Source organism: Chelonia mydas, chromosome 16 (assembly GCF_015237465.2).
Source record: "Chelonia mydas isolate rCheMyd1 chromosome 16, rCheMyd1.pri.v2, whole genome shotgun sequence".
NCBI lineage: Eukaryota > Metazoa > Chordata > Testudines > Cheloniidae > Chelonia > Chelonia mydas.
The window spans coordinates 19,385,617-19,401,928 of record NC_057857.1 but is presented as its reverse complement, the minus strand read 5'-3'; the positions used below and the strand labels follow the sequence as shown (position 1 = coordinate 19,401,928).

The following is a 16,312-nucleotide window of genomic DNA, read 5'->3' as shown; positions in this document are numbered from 1 at the left end:
TCATCTAGTTTCTGAAGGGGTGTTCAGCCACTATTTTTTTTTTTCTTTACCAAAATAAAAGACCAGGATCTCTCCCCTGCTCCTTACAACCCAGAAGTTACCGGTAACTGTACCAGAGTCATTTGTAGGGGTCTGCTCTTCAGGTGTGCTCCCCAGCTTTGTACATTTAGGAGGTGGGCCAAGCAACTTTTTAACCAGCTTCTGACCTTCTCGCCATGCAGAAGCACCAATCCGTTTGGATCCTGGAAAACAAAATACAGATGGGGCTTTTCTTGCTTAAAAAATAAAGTCGGGGGGGGGGGGGGGGCACTTTTAACTTTCTCATAAGTCTGTTTCAAGGGACCACACTCGGGATGCTGCGGAGGAAGGGGGGACAATAGGTTCCAATTAGAGCTAGTCCAAATTTTTCATCAACATTTTGACATTCATCAGACTATTAAAAAAAAAATTGTAAGGCTGCTCAAATTTGAGACCTACACTTTCTATTCGGGCCCATTTACAGTGTGGGATAGCGCCATCTTGTGGCACCTGCAGGCATGTAAGAGGAAGTAGGCTAGAGAGAGACCTGGGGACTGACAGAGTTAAGCAGTTCTCCAGATATGAGACTGAACCCTATTTTTTCCATCATGTTCCTGTGACGATTAAAAGCATTTTGCTGAAACCTGAGACTCCCTGAATCCTTGAGGATACTAGATAAAGAAAAGCTTGTGAGTTTCCCAAGCCAGGTGCCGCCGGGGCTTGGACGCAATGGGCTGCAGAAGGTGTTGGGGGTGTTAACAGCATTGCCACCTGTCCTGGCTTTCCCCGAGTCAGTGCTTTTTTTTGAGGCAGCTGTCTGGGGAAGTTTGTAAGGGTGCTCAGTATACGCTTCCAGCTGTCCCATTATAAGTGCTTAGTATCATCCCAGATGCCCCATTTTTTGTACCTCTGAGGTGGGACCTGTAAGTGTTTAATAAGAACATGATTTTTATTTTTGATTATTTCAACCTCACTAGAGTAAACACATTTATTTTTAAACAGGTGAGGATCGGCGGGATCCAGTGTAGAAGAATCAATGAGCCGTACAGCAGGAGAGGCTGTGTATAATGCAAAAATAAACGATACAGCATGAGGCACAAATGAATAATTCTTCCTTAATACGTAGTGTCACCTAATAGACAACATTTATCAAAGTTTGACTTCATCATTTCAGATTATATTCAGGGGATGCCAATACTCCCACCAGTATAATTATGTATTTGTACCAAACACCTCATCAGCAGAGTGTGAAGTTGGCTAAATAGATGTATTTTTTTCCACATGCCAAAGACCCCCTGAAGTTTTCTATGGACAAAAGTTTGTAACAAAGTTATGAAGAGGTTTGAAAGGGACGATTCCGTTAAGGTGAAATAGACACTGGGCCAGATTTACAAAGGCAGCTAAAGATACAGATGGGTGCCAAGTTGCAAAAAGCTAAAGCGTCCACGGATCCATGTATGCTTTGAGCTGGGATGTGATTCCCAGCTGGAGGAGAACTGCTCCCGCTAGCTCTGATCGAGCTAGCGTGCTAAAAACAGAGGGTAGCTGCGAAGAAGCAAGCAGTGAGAGAGCCACCCCGGGTACGTTTGACACCAGAGGCGTGTTCTTGGGGCAGCTAGCCTCTCATGCTGCCGCAGCTACAGTGAGTATTTCTCCTTGAGCTGCGAATCACACCCCCTGCTCCATGTGTAGACATCCCCCACTGGCTTTCACTGGGAGGCAGAAGGAGCCTCGCTGCCTTTCTAAATTCCACTAAATAAATCTGGCCCATTATTAAAGAAGCCTTTTGGGAGATTGGCTAGTTAAGGGATTTACACTAGCATAGTCAGATACCCTGATTAAATATCAACTTCAAGATACTGGGCCAGCGTAACTGGGCCCAGCTCTATTGATTTCAATGGAGCTACGCCCATCTACACCAGGAGAACTTCTGGCCCTGTATCTGCAACACACACTCATTGCAACCCCCTAGCGCCATTCTGGAGCATCGGGTTCACCACTAACTCCTGGGCTCCTCTTTGCTAGACAATTGGGTCATGTTAGAAAACAAATCCGCTTAACTAACGTTCAGCACAATGTCACAGTCCATGTAGCTAGGGAGACAGGAAGAGCACCACCCACGGAATGACTGACATCACTTCCTGCAGCACCCTGTAGTTACTCTGGATGGCTTACTGACCAGACCGCCCAAAGTGGTACCTGCAAACTCTAGCAACAGCCAGGGGGTTGAGACTCCATCGATATTTTGAATGAATCAACTGTCTGGCCTATTTCTCTGTATAGTTTTGCAGTAATAGAAATGCGGGTGGTGGTTGTTAGTATGCAGTTTTAGAACTTAAATACCTGTTAGAGTTTCTCTAAATGCAACAGACAAAAACTAAAAAGGGCTCTAAGCCCTTTTCCCTCCCCCAGCGATGTCTAATGTCAATTAAATCTTTATTTTGTTTAATCGGCACAATTTTTATTAACTACAAAAACTTATGTCAAAATCTGAGAACAGATTGAGTCCCTGATGAAAGTGCCTGCCCAGAAGGAAACCATCTTAATTTAAATATTCTGCAATTATTTTTTGCTTTCTATGAACAGATGAATATTTTATAGCCGTTGCGACTTAACTTTTTGTTAACTACAGCAAATTTAAAATTCATCAAATTCCCAAGTACTTTGCCTCTGACCCCTGACCCCTCATTCATCTCTTCTTAGCCCTGGCCTGGCTTCTTCACTGACAGAAACTAATGGCCAATAAAGACATCCTGACACTGGCAGTTACAATGATGAATGTTTCATATAGCATGGTCTTATTATGACCCAGTCTCTGAGGAAGATCAAGCCATTTTTCAAGCAATCCATTAAAACAAAAAATGGAGGGAGAAGAAAATTATTTTGTATTTCATGCATTTTAAATAGCACTTTGGTAACAGAATGCACCACTCTACTACATTCATAACCTCATCTGCATAGTGTTAGATGAGGGATCCTTTTGCTTTTTTCTGAAGTCACATACCTTATACTCTTGATGGTGTTAAATACCCCTGCTTTAAATAATCTGCACATCCAGTATCCCTTACTTGTTTCCTGCAAAGTTTCATAGAATCCTAGAAATGTGGGGCTGGAAGGGATCTCCAGAACTCCGCAAGTCCAGCCCCCTGCACTATGGCAGGACCAGGTAACCCTAAACCATCCCAGACAGGGCTTTGTTCAACTTGTTTTGAATGCTTGCAATGATGGGGTGTCCCTTGGAAACTTATTCCAGAGTTTACCTACCCTTCTAGTTCTATCTAACCCAGCCCTCCTTTGCTGCAGATTGAGCCCATTACTTCTGGCTCCTGCCTTCGGTGGACACGGAGAACAAGTGGTCCCTGTCCTCTTTATAGCGTATAGAACATATCGGGAGACTATTCTCAGGTTGCCCCTCAGTTGTCTTTTCTCCAGACTAAACATGCCCAGTTTTGTCAACCTTTCCCCACAGGTCAGGTTTTCTAAATCTTTGATCGTTTTTGTTGCTCTCCTTGGGACTCTTTTTCCAATTTCTTCCCATTCTTCCTAAATTGTCATGCCCAGAACTGGACACACTATTTCAGCTGGGGCCTCACCAGTGCTGAGTAGCGTGGGACAGTTACCTCCTGTGTCTGACAAACACTGCCTGTGAATACACCCAGAATCCTATTGGCCTTTTTTTGCAGCTGCATCACACTGAGAACTCATCCTCCGTTTGTGGTCCACTGCCTCCCCCCCCCCCCCGCCCCCTCCCGATCCTTTTCAGAAGTACGACCACCAAGTGCTATGACTTTGAATGCAGCGGTTTCCAAACCAAAATGGTGGCATTAAATGGGCAAAGTGGCTTGATTTCAACAATAAAATGCTGTACTTAGAAATAGAGGTGAGGAGAGGGTGTGGTCTAGTTGTTAAGACTCCCACTTCTAACACTGACTTGCGGCAAGACCGTGGATAAATCATCCACTTTCTCTGTACTTCAGTTTCCCAGCCTGTAAAATAGGGGTGATGGTCCTTGGCACTTCTACAGTACCTTTGATTTAAGGAACACCAAGTACTTTACAAGCCCTAATGAAGACTCAGAAATCCCTTTGGATGCAAAGTATTACTAAAAATGGCAAGGATCGTCCTATGGCAAGGATTGTCAATGGAGCATAAGAAAATGTACTGCTCGGCCTCCCCAGGTGCCTTTGGAAAGTCCAACCTATATTTATTACGGTCATAATACTTTGAACGTCTACAGCAGCTTGTGCATACGGATCTGAAAGCACTTTGCAGCTAAACCTTTAAATACCGTTGTGAGGGTGTCCAGGCTGCAGCGGGATGGCAGCTATGCCACGCTAGCACCAGAGTGCAGATGTTTCCTACGTCGACGGAAGGGGTTTTTCTGCTGCTATAGTTGATCAATCACACCAAGGTAGTAGCTAGGTCAACTGAAGAATTCTTCCATCGACCTACCCACATTTACCCTGGGGGTTAGGTCAACCTAACTATGGCGCTCTGGGTGTGAAATTTTTCACAGCTCTGAGCACTGTAAATAGGTCAATCTAATTGATAAGTGTAGACCAGGCCTGACAGAATGTCACGCCTCACTTAAATAGAGCCACTTCTGGGGTGCAGCGGGTCAGCTGTTTTAATAGTGTGGCAACACAACAGTTTAGAAGAGAAAGTAACTCAGACCATACCCCACTGAAACCAGAGAAAACTCCATTCTGCTTACCCAAGAGTCCATCTGTGTTGTAATTGGGCCGTGGGTGTAACCAATATCCCTGCAAAACACCCCAGGGGATTTCAAATGACTATAACTGGTCCTAATCTTTTACTTTTACCCCAGTAGCTCAGTCCTGAGTTCAGTCTATCTGATAGACCACACGGCTTTCCTATCAACAGACCACTGAAACTGAGCTTCTGCTTTTCTGCCAATTTATGCTATTGCTGTTATCTCATCCTCCCCCCATCAAATTTTCACCCCTGCCCTTATTTAACTGTTTTGGCCACCAGTTCCAGTATGTCACTGCCTTTGTTACTTTTCTGCAGAGTGCCTTGCCCAATGGACCATGATCCTTGACTGTGGTTCCCAGGAGTTCATGTGTATAATGTACAGTATAAATAAACAACATGAGATTTTGCCAACTGGACATTTTCTTAAGCACCTTTTGTCCATTTCCCCCCCACCCCCTTTTAATCCCTGTTATTGTCTCAGCCTAAATCATTTGCCTCTTTACCTTTCTCTTTCAATGTTTTCTCGGGGACAGAAGACTTGGATGAACTCTGTTCTTGCTTGTGCCTTTGATGTCTGCTTGTCATGCGTCTGTCTCTTTGGTCTTGACCCGTAGGAAAAGACAGAAAAGACTGAGCTTAGAAATGCAATCAAACTGCAAACATGACCCCTTTTGCTGATATACCAAACATTGTGAAATTAACATAGATAGGCTTTAGACAGTCAAATCAATGGCAGGTTTCCACAAGCTGTCTTTTCATTGCCAGCTGCATTCCTAGGTTGTAAAGCTAACTAGTGGGCTTTCACTCTTTTATTGTGCCATGCTTTGTAGAAGAAGAATGGTTCAGACTTAATGTAGTACCGAACTGCAACATTGAAAGCAAGATGGAGCCCGATCCAATTCACCCTGAAGAAAAGGGGGTCTGTCCACTGATCTTCCCCTGCCCCCGCCCCCCCAGGCATTTTTTAGCATCACTTCACTTTCCTTCTCCCTCTTCTTGAGGCCACATGTTGCTGCCATCCTGCTTTTGGGCAAGGACCAGCCCTTTGGAACTTATTCATGACTGTCTTTAATTGGCTAGAGAGGTCTCTTTAGTGGTGAAAGCACCGCCTGCTTCTGAGCACGCTGCCAGACCAGAGGACAAAAGAAAGATCTCTGGTCTAAACCTACGTCTTCTGCATAGCCCTGGGTCCATATGATCGTGCAGGAACCCAATTGCTCGCTGCCATAGCCATGACTCTGTTTTCATAGAATTCTAGAGGTAGAACTAAAGTCACCGTGGCCATGGCTGGGGCCTCTGCCCCCAGGATTTCTTTTGCTCTATCTACCTACCTTAGGTACTTATATGATCCCTGTGATGAGGCTTAACCCCCTAACCTGCAAGGCTAGTGAATACACCCAGTTAGTCATCCTCTGCACCTCAGGAGGTGAGTAGCCAATTGGCTGCCAGGCAGAACTAAGCCACAATAAGTAGACTGAAGGAACTCAGATGCGAGGGGAGAGACTGCAGAGGAGACAGGCTTCTCTAGCTGCAAGGAGCCCAAGGCTAGGGGACAGAGAAAGATAATGGAGGCAGTGCACTACAGGGGCAGGGTAGGCTCCAGCCAGGGAAGCCCTGAGATACGGGTTTTGCAAGTACAAGGAGAGGACTTCAGTAGCTCAAGGGGGCAGAAGAATTATCCAGATTCATTTGGACTTGTTTGGATGACCCCAGAAGGGGTTTGAGCTTTGTAACTTGGTCACAGGGCTGCACCACAGAAGACCTGGAGTTGACAGCAGGCAGGAAACCATGGAAGATAGCGGCAATACCCCACACTGCTGCAAGGGGGCACTCCACGGGTGAGCACATGCAACCACAACCTCCATGACTAGAGTGAGCACCTCACAGTGCTCTATATATTTATCCTCGCAACACCCCTGTGACGTAGGGCTGTGCTATTGTCCCCATTGTACAGATGGGAAACTGAGGCATGGAGCGACTAAAGCCAGGTCTACACTGAAAAATCCACCCCCCTGACCAATGCAGTTATTCCGACTTAACCCCTGGTGTAGACAGCGCTATGTCAGCGGGACAGCTGCTCCCATCGACACAGCTACCATCTCCCTTGGAGGTGGATTAACTACGCCGACGGGAGAAGTTCTCCCTTCAGTATAGTAACATTTTCACTAAAACACTACGCTGCAGCGTTTTAAGTGTAGACCCGCCCTAAGTGACTTGTCCAAGGTCAAACAGGAATCTCTGATAGAGCAGAGAATTGAGCCCACATCATCTGAGCTCCAAACTGGCGCCCTAACCACTGAACCATCCTTCTTCTCTTCTTCAGTTGCTCTAATTTTAAATTAGAGAGAGAGGAGAATTCCACCACTTTCTTTGCGAAGAGTATTATCTCTGACTAGTGGAAAGGTTCTTTGGATATTTAGCCCAAATTTTCATTTGCAGAACTGATATCTCATGCATGCAAAATCCCCATTAGCAAATAGTCCCCTGTGTTACTAGCCGCACTAACCTGGACTCTTGTTTTTATAATCCCCAGTTTGTCTGGTGGTGGCCACGTCTTCAAATTCTGATAGTCCAGTCTCTTCATCCGCAGAAGAATGAGCAACCTTCATTTTCACAGCACTAAAACCTAAAGGAATGGAAAATTAAAGGAGTCACTCCACAGTGAGACACACAAGGGCTGTTGGCTGGTAATGATGTGTTCATGCAGTTGTTAAAAGTAGACACATACTTATCAAAACCAATTCCAGCTCATATCTGACCTGGTCCTGGGGTGGCAAGGCAACGTGGTTTCACAACTTAGTTTCAATCTCGCTTGGTCTTGTCAACAATGAGTGATCAAACTGTGTTTTAAACTGTATCAGTCTGGACTGGTTTAAATTCTGTTTAATGCAGGCTCAGTAAAGATCCAGAGTTTGGCCCCTGTACAGATTAGGTTCCCCACAGAGAGGGCAATTGGTGTCAGTTGCAGGGCTTGGTTTTTGTGATGCTGATACCCGTCTACAGGGAACTGGACGGAGACCCAGCATTTCACTTCATGCAGGCCACTGAACAGCATCACGATGTAAACAGCTATTTCTGGAGAAAGCTCTTGGGGAACACCAGTGACTGTCAGTGGGGCTGGGGCTCTAAATCCTATGATTGTTCAATTATCCCTGTGCACTAACTGAATTAATTGTTGGGTTCCATTAGCAGTTGGAAAGTATTAGTGTATGAATAAGACTGGTTGACATGCTTAGTGTTTCAGCCTGTCTTCTATATTCTGATGTAACCTTAATATTCCCCATCATCTGAAACAGCAGCCAGGCTAATCTAAACACACAAGCATCCTTGCTGCTGAGTCTGGGCCATCATTCACTTGCAGAAACCTGACCTCTTAAATCACTCCCAAGCAGAGTTACAATTAACGGTGTACAATCCTCTAAGGCCAAGTTAGGCTTCCTTGTACCCAGCTTTGTGGCTAAAATTTGCTTTCAGAACCATTCTAGTTCCGCTGAACAAGCTGTTAAATCCTCAGTGGTGCATTCTGAACCGCACAGCTTCTGTTTTAACTCCTTTGTGATGCCCCCTCCACACTGCTGTGCTGCCAATTCTCATGCACGGCAGGAGTCTCTTGCCATGGTTTTTCTCTGACAAAGATTGATATCATTCGCAGGGAAGGTAGAGTGGATCCTCCATGCTGACAAGTCAAAAGAACAATAAAATGGACTGACCCTTCCTCTATTATTTCTTAGTAACACCTAGCTCATGTCTAGCACTCATCATCCATAGATATTAAAACACTTCACACGGGAAGTCAGTATCATTATTCCCATTTTACAGACAGGGAAACTGAGGGGCAGGGAAGTGACTTGTTCCAGGTCACCCAGCAAAGCAGTCACCCAGGAACAGAATCCAGCTCTCCTGAGTCCCTTTCCAATACTCTATCCCCTAGGCCACCCAAAAGAGGCAACTACCTAAGCAAGTTCTCTTATGTCTACCTGCGAGCAAAGCTCTGAAACCAAAGGGCCAATGAGTCAATGGTGGCCCTCCACTGACAGTGTGTGAAGCTGGTGGAAGGAGGATTCTGTATTTGTGGGGGAAAGTAGGAAACATTTTTGTGGCAGGTTCTTGATTTAAGTAATGACTACGCAAAGCTACATAGAGACTCGGACATGTTGGAAAGCAAAGCTCCCAGGTGGATTAATGGGCAGATGGCCGGTTTCAGATGGGGAGTGGGGGCGGGGAGAAGGGGAAGGAAGGTATATAAAATGGAGTACATGAAGGTGTGATGTGGACCGGATGGGATGATGTGGAAGCCAGGGGGTTAACTATGCAGTTATCCTGAACACATCCAGATAGCACTAATGTGTCATTGCTCCTGAGTCCATTTCTTGGATCCCTATGCCTGTAAGGTCTGTAAACCTTTGTTACCAGGAGTCCAAAAGTGCAGGGCTCAAGGGGAGAGAGAAAAAGCAACGACAATATAAAACACCACCACGAATTGACCTTTTTGGTCACCATCCCTGTTCTAAAGTCTGGTATAACGGGCCCCACCCCCATTCCCAGCGCTGGGAAGCGGGGAGCTTCTATCCTAGCAGGTGCTGGGCCTTGCAGGCTGCCGCTCTGCACAGCCCCGGCCTCTTCTTCGGCAACACTCAGTCGGCACCAGACTGGCACTGACCTCTGTAAACTGGGGCTGGAGGAGCAAAGGCCACTTTGCGAACCTTCCTCTTCAGGGGCCCTAGATGCAGCAGTTCCCTGGCGTAGCTGGCACTGGGCGGCTTCTCTTCCTGAACCAGACGTTGGTGTCGCTGCTTCTGCTCCTGAATTCTCTCTCTGAGTCGCTCTAGTTTGTTGTTGGGTGATCGTCTCCTCAGTCCCTGCTGCTTCTGAGCAATGGGACTATTGCAGGGAGAAAGGGAGCACGTGACAGGCGGGACTGACGGGCGCATGGGAGCGTGGCTCCAGACTGCACAGGGGGCAGCTTGCTTGCTGTCCTCCGGGGAAGAGGGCAGATGCTGTGGGGAGCAGTGAGCTCCCTCCACCTGTTCTGTGGGGCTCGTCTTGCCTGTGTTTATCTGGTCACTAGAACTGCCCCTGCTTGTCAGTACGCTTAGAGTCTCTGGAGTAGATTGAGTGCCAGCTTCAGCTCTGCCGCCCTGGGCTTCCATTCTGCCGGGGCTGCAGGTTGCAGAGGTTGGCTCCCTGCTGCAAGGCAGATGCATCGTTCTGGCTGATCCATTCCTCACAGCCTGGCTCTCAAAGGACTGGTTCTCTGGCCAAGCAGGAGAAACACTTGCACAATTTTCCCTGTTTTGAGAGAAGAAAAAGAGCCTGAATGCACTGAACTCTGGGGAATTGAATGATCAAATTACGTTTCTTTCTTCAACACTAATTTGAGTTTCTATCACCCGCCTCTGGTGGAGGATCTCAGAGCCACACAACAATCCTCATTTATCCATATAACAGAGGGGGAAACTGAGGCACAGCAGATCGGGACTTGCCCAAGATCACACAGCAAGTTTTGTGGCAGAGCCAGCATTAGAATCCCAGAGATCACTGCTCTGACCTCTTGGCAACACTCACTCGCTTCATAGTGACAACGGCAAGAACACCCAGTCCTCCTAATCCAGTGCACAAATCCCTACCACTTGAGAAAAAGGGGAATTTCCCTGTTACCTATGAGCAGTGTTGGGTCTCTGACACACTGAACAGTTATGCACTACTGCCTTCTCCTGCAAGGAGCCATATCTATTGCTAAGTTCAATATTTGCAAATTAAAGAAAGCAAGGAGCAGTGGGAGAATCTACCAAAAAAAAAAAAAAAGGCAGAGGAAGGGTGGGGTTGTTATAAACTCTGGTTAAATTATTCAGGTAGGCTCATCAGGAAGATTAACTAGTAAATCCGTATGCTGGCTCAGCATACCACTGGCCTTGCTGGTGAGATTTCCTAGGGTGAAACAATTTAGTAGCTTTAGTTCTTTTTAAAAAAGCCCACAAAGTTTTGAGCTTAAGAGACTTTTGCTGTTTATGGGTGTCTGCATCCAAGGACCTAAAAGCACTTTCAAAATCTGTACTAATTAGCCACTCCCAGCCTGAGAAGCAGATATTGGGTGTAATTTACCTGCAGGATAGACAGCTCTCCCCAGTCTTGATTTCATTTGAAACGGTTTCCTCTTGGCCTCTGTTCCTGTCTATAGCACAACACAACCAAATCAGTGAGAGTCTGAAGTTTTTCTTGAATTAATATTTAAGTTTGGCTGAAGAGAGCACAATAGGCTTTAGTGGGAGGTCTGTCGAGACCAGATCTGGCCCTTTAAACACACCGATACAGTTTAATCTGTGAGGAATAGTACACAGTAACAAATCCCTGGAATGGGCCAGTCTTGACTTGGCCCAGCCTTTGTGGTTCTGGACAGGGCTGTTTCTGGGTTTGCACGAGTCAGTTTGCTCTTTGGTGTTTCGGCAAATAATGGCCTCAATCTCTCTCCTGCACTACTCAGAACTTTTGTTTCAGTGATGGTAGCACTTAGTGTGTGTGGTGTCAACTCTTTCTAGGCTTCCAGGAGCAACTGCCACAAAATGAGGGTGAAATGGTGAACCCCTGAAATAGATGGCGGGCGCAGTGGGGTGGGAGTGGGAGAGCATGCATCACTGCTCATTGTTTGTACTATGGTAGTGCCTAGAGACCCCGTTCACAGAGCAGAGCCTCACTGTGCTAGGCGCTGTACAAACAGGAAACTAAAAGGGCTCCACAGAGCACACGCAGTCTCCTCCTTTCACAGCGCCTGCGCCGTGGCACTGCAGCGGTGTGCACCTTACACACAGTGTGTAGCACTGGCAGCGGCAAGGAGGAGCAGCCTTGGCCACCCCACTGCCCACTCAGGCTCCTGCCATCACGACAGAGGGGCTGCAGGGCCAAATCTGAGCGAACACACTGGGCAGTGGGGGGGCTGGTGCTTCTGCTCCAAGCCACTGCTGTGGGACCAGCTCCTGCTTCAGGGCTCCCCCTGCTGGGCCTTGCCCCGCTTCCAGCAGCCTACGTCCCCTCTGATGGATGGGGAGTGACACAGCACCTGGGCAGGCCGAGCTCGAAGGCAGGATCTGAGCATGGGACGGACTTGGCGGGCAAGGCCCTGGGGCCAGCGGCTGCAGCAGGGATGGCTGTACAGGGATTAATGGTGTGTACTGTGGGAAAGATTTCTGGGGTCACCTCTGCACCTGCGTGGCAGCTGGGCAGGGCTCTGGTCTAGGGCTATGCAAAGGAGGGCAGCTAATACACTCAAAAGTGTTCCCCAGCCCCAAGCAACACAGAGCCTGAGGATGAGCTCACTGGACTGTACGGAAAGGTGCCCATTGGGTTTACTGGGTTTTGACTCGGGTATATAATCTGCTGTTTGTAGGGAATGTTTGTGCCCCTAGTTCACCCTCCTCTCCCATCCCGACTAAGCCTTTCTTTGTGATCTTTCTCAGTCCCCTAGATCAGCGCAGAGGGGTCCATGTGAAGCCCATTGACATCAGCAGGGCTCTGTGTGGAGTAGGGTCTGACGTCGTAGATCCGAATGCAGAATCTGGGCCTTAGGGAGGAGGACTGTTCCGCTTGTTTCAATGGAGCGTGGATCTTGCCCTCCATTGCTGTCACACTGTTCAGTGTACTTCTGGGCTTTAATGCTGCAGCCAGTGATGGAAAGTCTGAGAACCTTGGTGTCCGTTAAACCCCAGGACTGAATCTGAATCCTCATTTCCCCTGTCTAATGGTAACTCTTGTTGGGAAAGAAAGGCAATTCCTCTTCAAAAGCAGTCAGCAAGGCAAAGCATCCATTCCCTTGGAACAGATCGGCTCCATATGCCTCTCTTGCTTTTCCCATTAACAAGACAAGAGCCTAGGAATTAAGCTGTTACCTTGAGAATGGTGCAGTGCCCTGATGCTTTGGGAAGAAATAGCACCGCTAAATACAAGAGAGTCAGCAGCTTCAATGTTTTGCTGCCAATAAACTCACAGTTTTGAATGTGAAAAGAAAACCAACAAACTGAGTTCTTGTCACTTTTTGTTTTTATCAGTGATCTGGTGAAACTCCCTGCTTCCTTTCTCAGCCTCTTTTGGCTTTTAGAGAATGATTTTAAAGGCTCTTTGCTGCAATAAAAGTGTGTATTGACACAGAGATAACTGTCCAGCTCTAAAATCCTAATGGAGACGAGTCATGGGTAGTTTTTATCTTGATATTGCTGTTTGAGATTAACACCATGCTGCCCGCCTGTGCCTTACCTCCACAGATTCCCTATACCTTACATCCACTAGGATTTCACCTCCTTAGTTACAGCCCCCCCCGCCAGTTAGTTCTTTCTCATTAAGAGCTGTGTAGCTTTCCCCTTTGTTTTCCCCTCTCTACTGCAGACAATCAGCCAATCAATCCCAGCATTGTTTCTCCAGTAAATCAGAACTCACCGGGGCTCCTTTCACATTGTAGCTTTTTCCTGGCTTTCTGATCTTTGGCATAATTCCAATCTTCGTGGTCAAATTTGTTTTCAATCCTCTGTAACTGTAAAAAGGCAAATTTCCCTTTCAAAAGGGACATAGGATGTATTTCTCTGGTTGCCTTTTGCTGGTATATGTTGCTTCTCTGATTAATTTTTTCCTCCGGGCTACTCTGTGCGTAAACACTGGCATGTCTAGGCATGTTACCTTTGGTATTTTCTACAGTTGGAAGGAATGCAGTTGACTGGAAAGATAAGAGAGGACAAACAACTCTCTCCATTATCTACGCTGGTAGGCCTAATAGATTTTTTAAAATGTATTAAAGCCAATGTTAAAATTATCTAATACATAGGTTAAGGAACGTGTCTCTACATCTGGGTATAATGCTAAACCCAGTTCTGATCCAGCTTGTGTGAATCAGGAATAGCCCTATGGCAGACATGTGATACCAGTGATCCTGCAAACACTTATCCGTGTGTGTAACTTTACTCAGGCGAGAGTAGTCTCAGAAGTCAATGGCACTAGAGTTAAACATATGCAGAAGTGCATGCAGGATCTGGGCCTACCCTATTAATATCGTGCTTCACTGTTGCCAGAGACAAGTCAGGTTGCCAAGCCTCCAGGATTGCCCTGGAGTCTCCAGGAATTAAAGATTAATCTTTAATTAAAGAGTATGTCGTGTAATGAAACCTCCAGGAATGCGTCCAACCAAAATTGGCAACCTTAGCAGACGACCTGTACCTGCCGATAGTGGGGGGGCAGAGTGAGGGAAGTGGCTTCAGTAGATGTTACTGAGCGTGCTCAGGGAAGCCAAGCAGCAATTCTGGGGCAGGCAGGTGACCCATATGTATGCACCCACTCTCCCCCACTTGTCGCCTCTGATTATTGCCATAATAGCAAAAGAGGACAGAGCTGGAGATATAGGGTGAAGTCAGTGGGGTCAGGATTTCAGCCATCATTCAGGCAAAACTTCATGTAACCAGAGGCGCTTTCCTTAAGAGTCAGAGTTCTACAAACCTCACTTACCACTTCTTTGGCTTTGTGAAGACTCTTCCACGCCAAGGCCACGTCTGGGGAAAGAATAAAGATACCAGTGATGCGACAGCACACGGGAATACCTGTCCGTGAAAGAGCTCGTCTCCCCTCAAGTACAGTTTAAGACTGACTGTTGCATTTGTAGAATTCTTGAATCGCTGAATTGTGCCCTTGGTGCATATAGGATAATGGTAGCTGCTGGGTTGTCTTTTTTTTTTTTTTTTAATATGTTTTAGTTCTGTTGAGCTGATGCTCACTGGGCCAGCTTGCGAAATGCTTCCTCAGCAAAACTTCCACCCATGTCCATGGGGAATTTTGGTTGCGTAAAAACTGAGCTGGGTTTGCCACCCTTATTCCTGTTGGATTGAACTTAACTTTGATGCCCATTGGGCTACCTGTGTGAAAGCAGGTTTGCAAGATCAGGCCCAGCATCTACTTATCAAAAAAGTACATCAATTTTAGAAAAACCTGTGTTGAAGTAAGGTCAGTATTCTACCCCTTCCCTCCCAACCACATGCACGCTTGGGGCTGACCTTGGCTAGTTACATCGAGGTTAAAAACTTCAGTGCCTTGACTCCACTATCCCAGTGTAAAATCCTAGTGATCTCAGTATAAAAACACACCTATCTTTTTGCAATGAAGACACAACCCCGATGGAGAGGGTGAAACGGTAAGAAGGATTTATAAAAAGTGATTCTATTTTTGTCACCCAATCTCTGTCTTCATCTTGTAAATATTTAGTGATGGTAACTACACACCACAGGCTTCTTTTAAGTAAAAATCTTTGGTTTAAAATAAAAATAGACCTATCTTTCACTATTACCCTATACAGGCACTGGAAATTTGTAAGCCAATTACCTGCTAGCGGGGTTGATTCTTCAGCTGCAACTCTGCAGTCCACTTTTAAAGCCATGTTGCAAGTTTGATTAGCTGGCGTCCACCTCTGGAACATTCACAAGAATGTGCTACTCCTTGGTGACAATTGATCACACTTCTATGCTTTGGATATGCTTAACAGTTTTCCCTTGTTTACAAATGCTGACCATCAGTAACAACACTTAGTATTTAAAGAGCACATTGAAGACCTCTGCGGTGTTTGCAAATGACTATTTTCATTAATCTTCTCAATGCCTCATGAGGGATTCAAGTGTCCCCATTTCACAGGTGGGGTACAGAGGGTAAATGACTCCGGATACCATGGATGGTCAGGTTTCAGAGTAACAGCCGTGTTAGTCTGTATTCGCAAAAAGAAAAGGAGTACTTGTGGCACCTTAGAGACTAACCAATTTATTTGAGCATAAGCTTTCGTGAGCTACAGCTCACTTCATCGGATGCATTAGAAACCAGGTGTCCCACTTACTTGCTTTAGTCACTAGATTATGCCACCATTCCAAAGCAGTGACACTAAGGGACTTAATTCCCCTCCTCAGATCTACCCAACCAGTCCCCAGTTAACCAATCCGATACCTTACTTGCCTATAGTAACATCATTCATGCTTTTAACAGCTCCATGGCCAGTGGGATCTTTGTGGTTCTTTGCCCAGGAGCTATGCCGAGATTACATCCCAAATGCACCATTTCTCTCCAGCCATTCACAGAAGCACTTTAGAGATTGTTCATCTCTCCAGACTGATTAACCCCAGCACCCCACTCCCAGTGGGCTTGGGAGAAAAAGCCCCCGAAAAGCCCCTGAGTCGTCTTTTCTAGCTGCTCCTCCCCTCCCTGTCCCCCAGCTGCCGAGCTAACCTGCTGCCATTCTGCCTTCAGCCAGCCAGCCACTTGATGTGTAAAGCTGAAAGGAAAGGTAAACTTGACAAATGAAATCCAAGTCCCGCCCCTGGCCCCTCCTGTGTGGGCGCCACAAGGGGCGGGAGAGACAGAGCAGCAGGATCCCAGAGCACACACCTTTGTTTGAACTCTTTGGTGGGCGGACAGAAGTGACAGCACAATGCAAGGCTGCTAGGGGACTACGAGAGAACAAACAGCAAAGCTATTCATTGACTACAGAGCGGCCTGAAAGCACATCTCAGCTTGCAAATATGTGGCAGGATGCCAAGGGCTTTTCTTTAGAAGTCGTTATCCACCCACA

General features: G+C 46.5%; 2 protein-coding genes across 2 annotated transcripts in view; one reads left to right on the top strand and one right to left on the bottom strand.

Moving 5' to 3' along the window:
• Positions 1–16,011, bottom strand: part of CCDC187 (coiled-coil domain containing 187) — a 70,206-nt gene extending 54,195 nt beyond the window's left edge. Inside the window, exons 1-9 of the mRNA XM_037879911.2 lie at positions 15,970–16,011; positions 15,082–15,457; positions 14,215–14,258; positions 13,159–13,252; positions 10,837–10,906; positions 9,395–10,023; positions 7,241–7,360; positions 5,238–5,336; positions 114–242 (exon numbers count right to left, since the gene is read on the bottom strand). Of these exons, the coding sequence (XP_037735839.1) occupies positions 114–242; positions 5,238–5,336; positions 7,241–7,360; positions 9,395–10,023; positions 10,837–10,906; positions 13,159–13,252; positions 14,215–14,258; positions 15,082–15,175 (1,279 nt within the window). The 5' untranslated portion in view covers positions 15,176–15,457; positions 15,970–16,011. The remainder of the gene's footprint in view (positions 1–113; positions 243–5,237; positions 5,337–7,240; positions 7,361–9,394; positions 10,024–10,836; positions 10,907–13,158; positions 13,253–14,214; positions 14,259–15,081; positions 15,458–15,969) is intronic.
• GPSM1 (G protein signaling modulator 1) overlaps positions 1–16,312 on the top strand; it is a 210,471-nt gene that overhangs the window by 29,724 nt on the left and 164,435 nt on the right. The gene's annotated exons all lie outside the window — the stretch shown is intronic.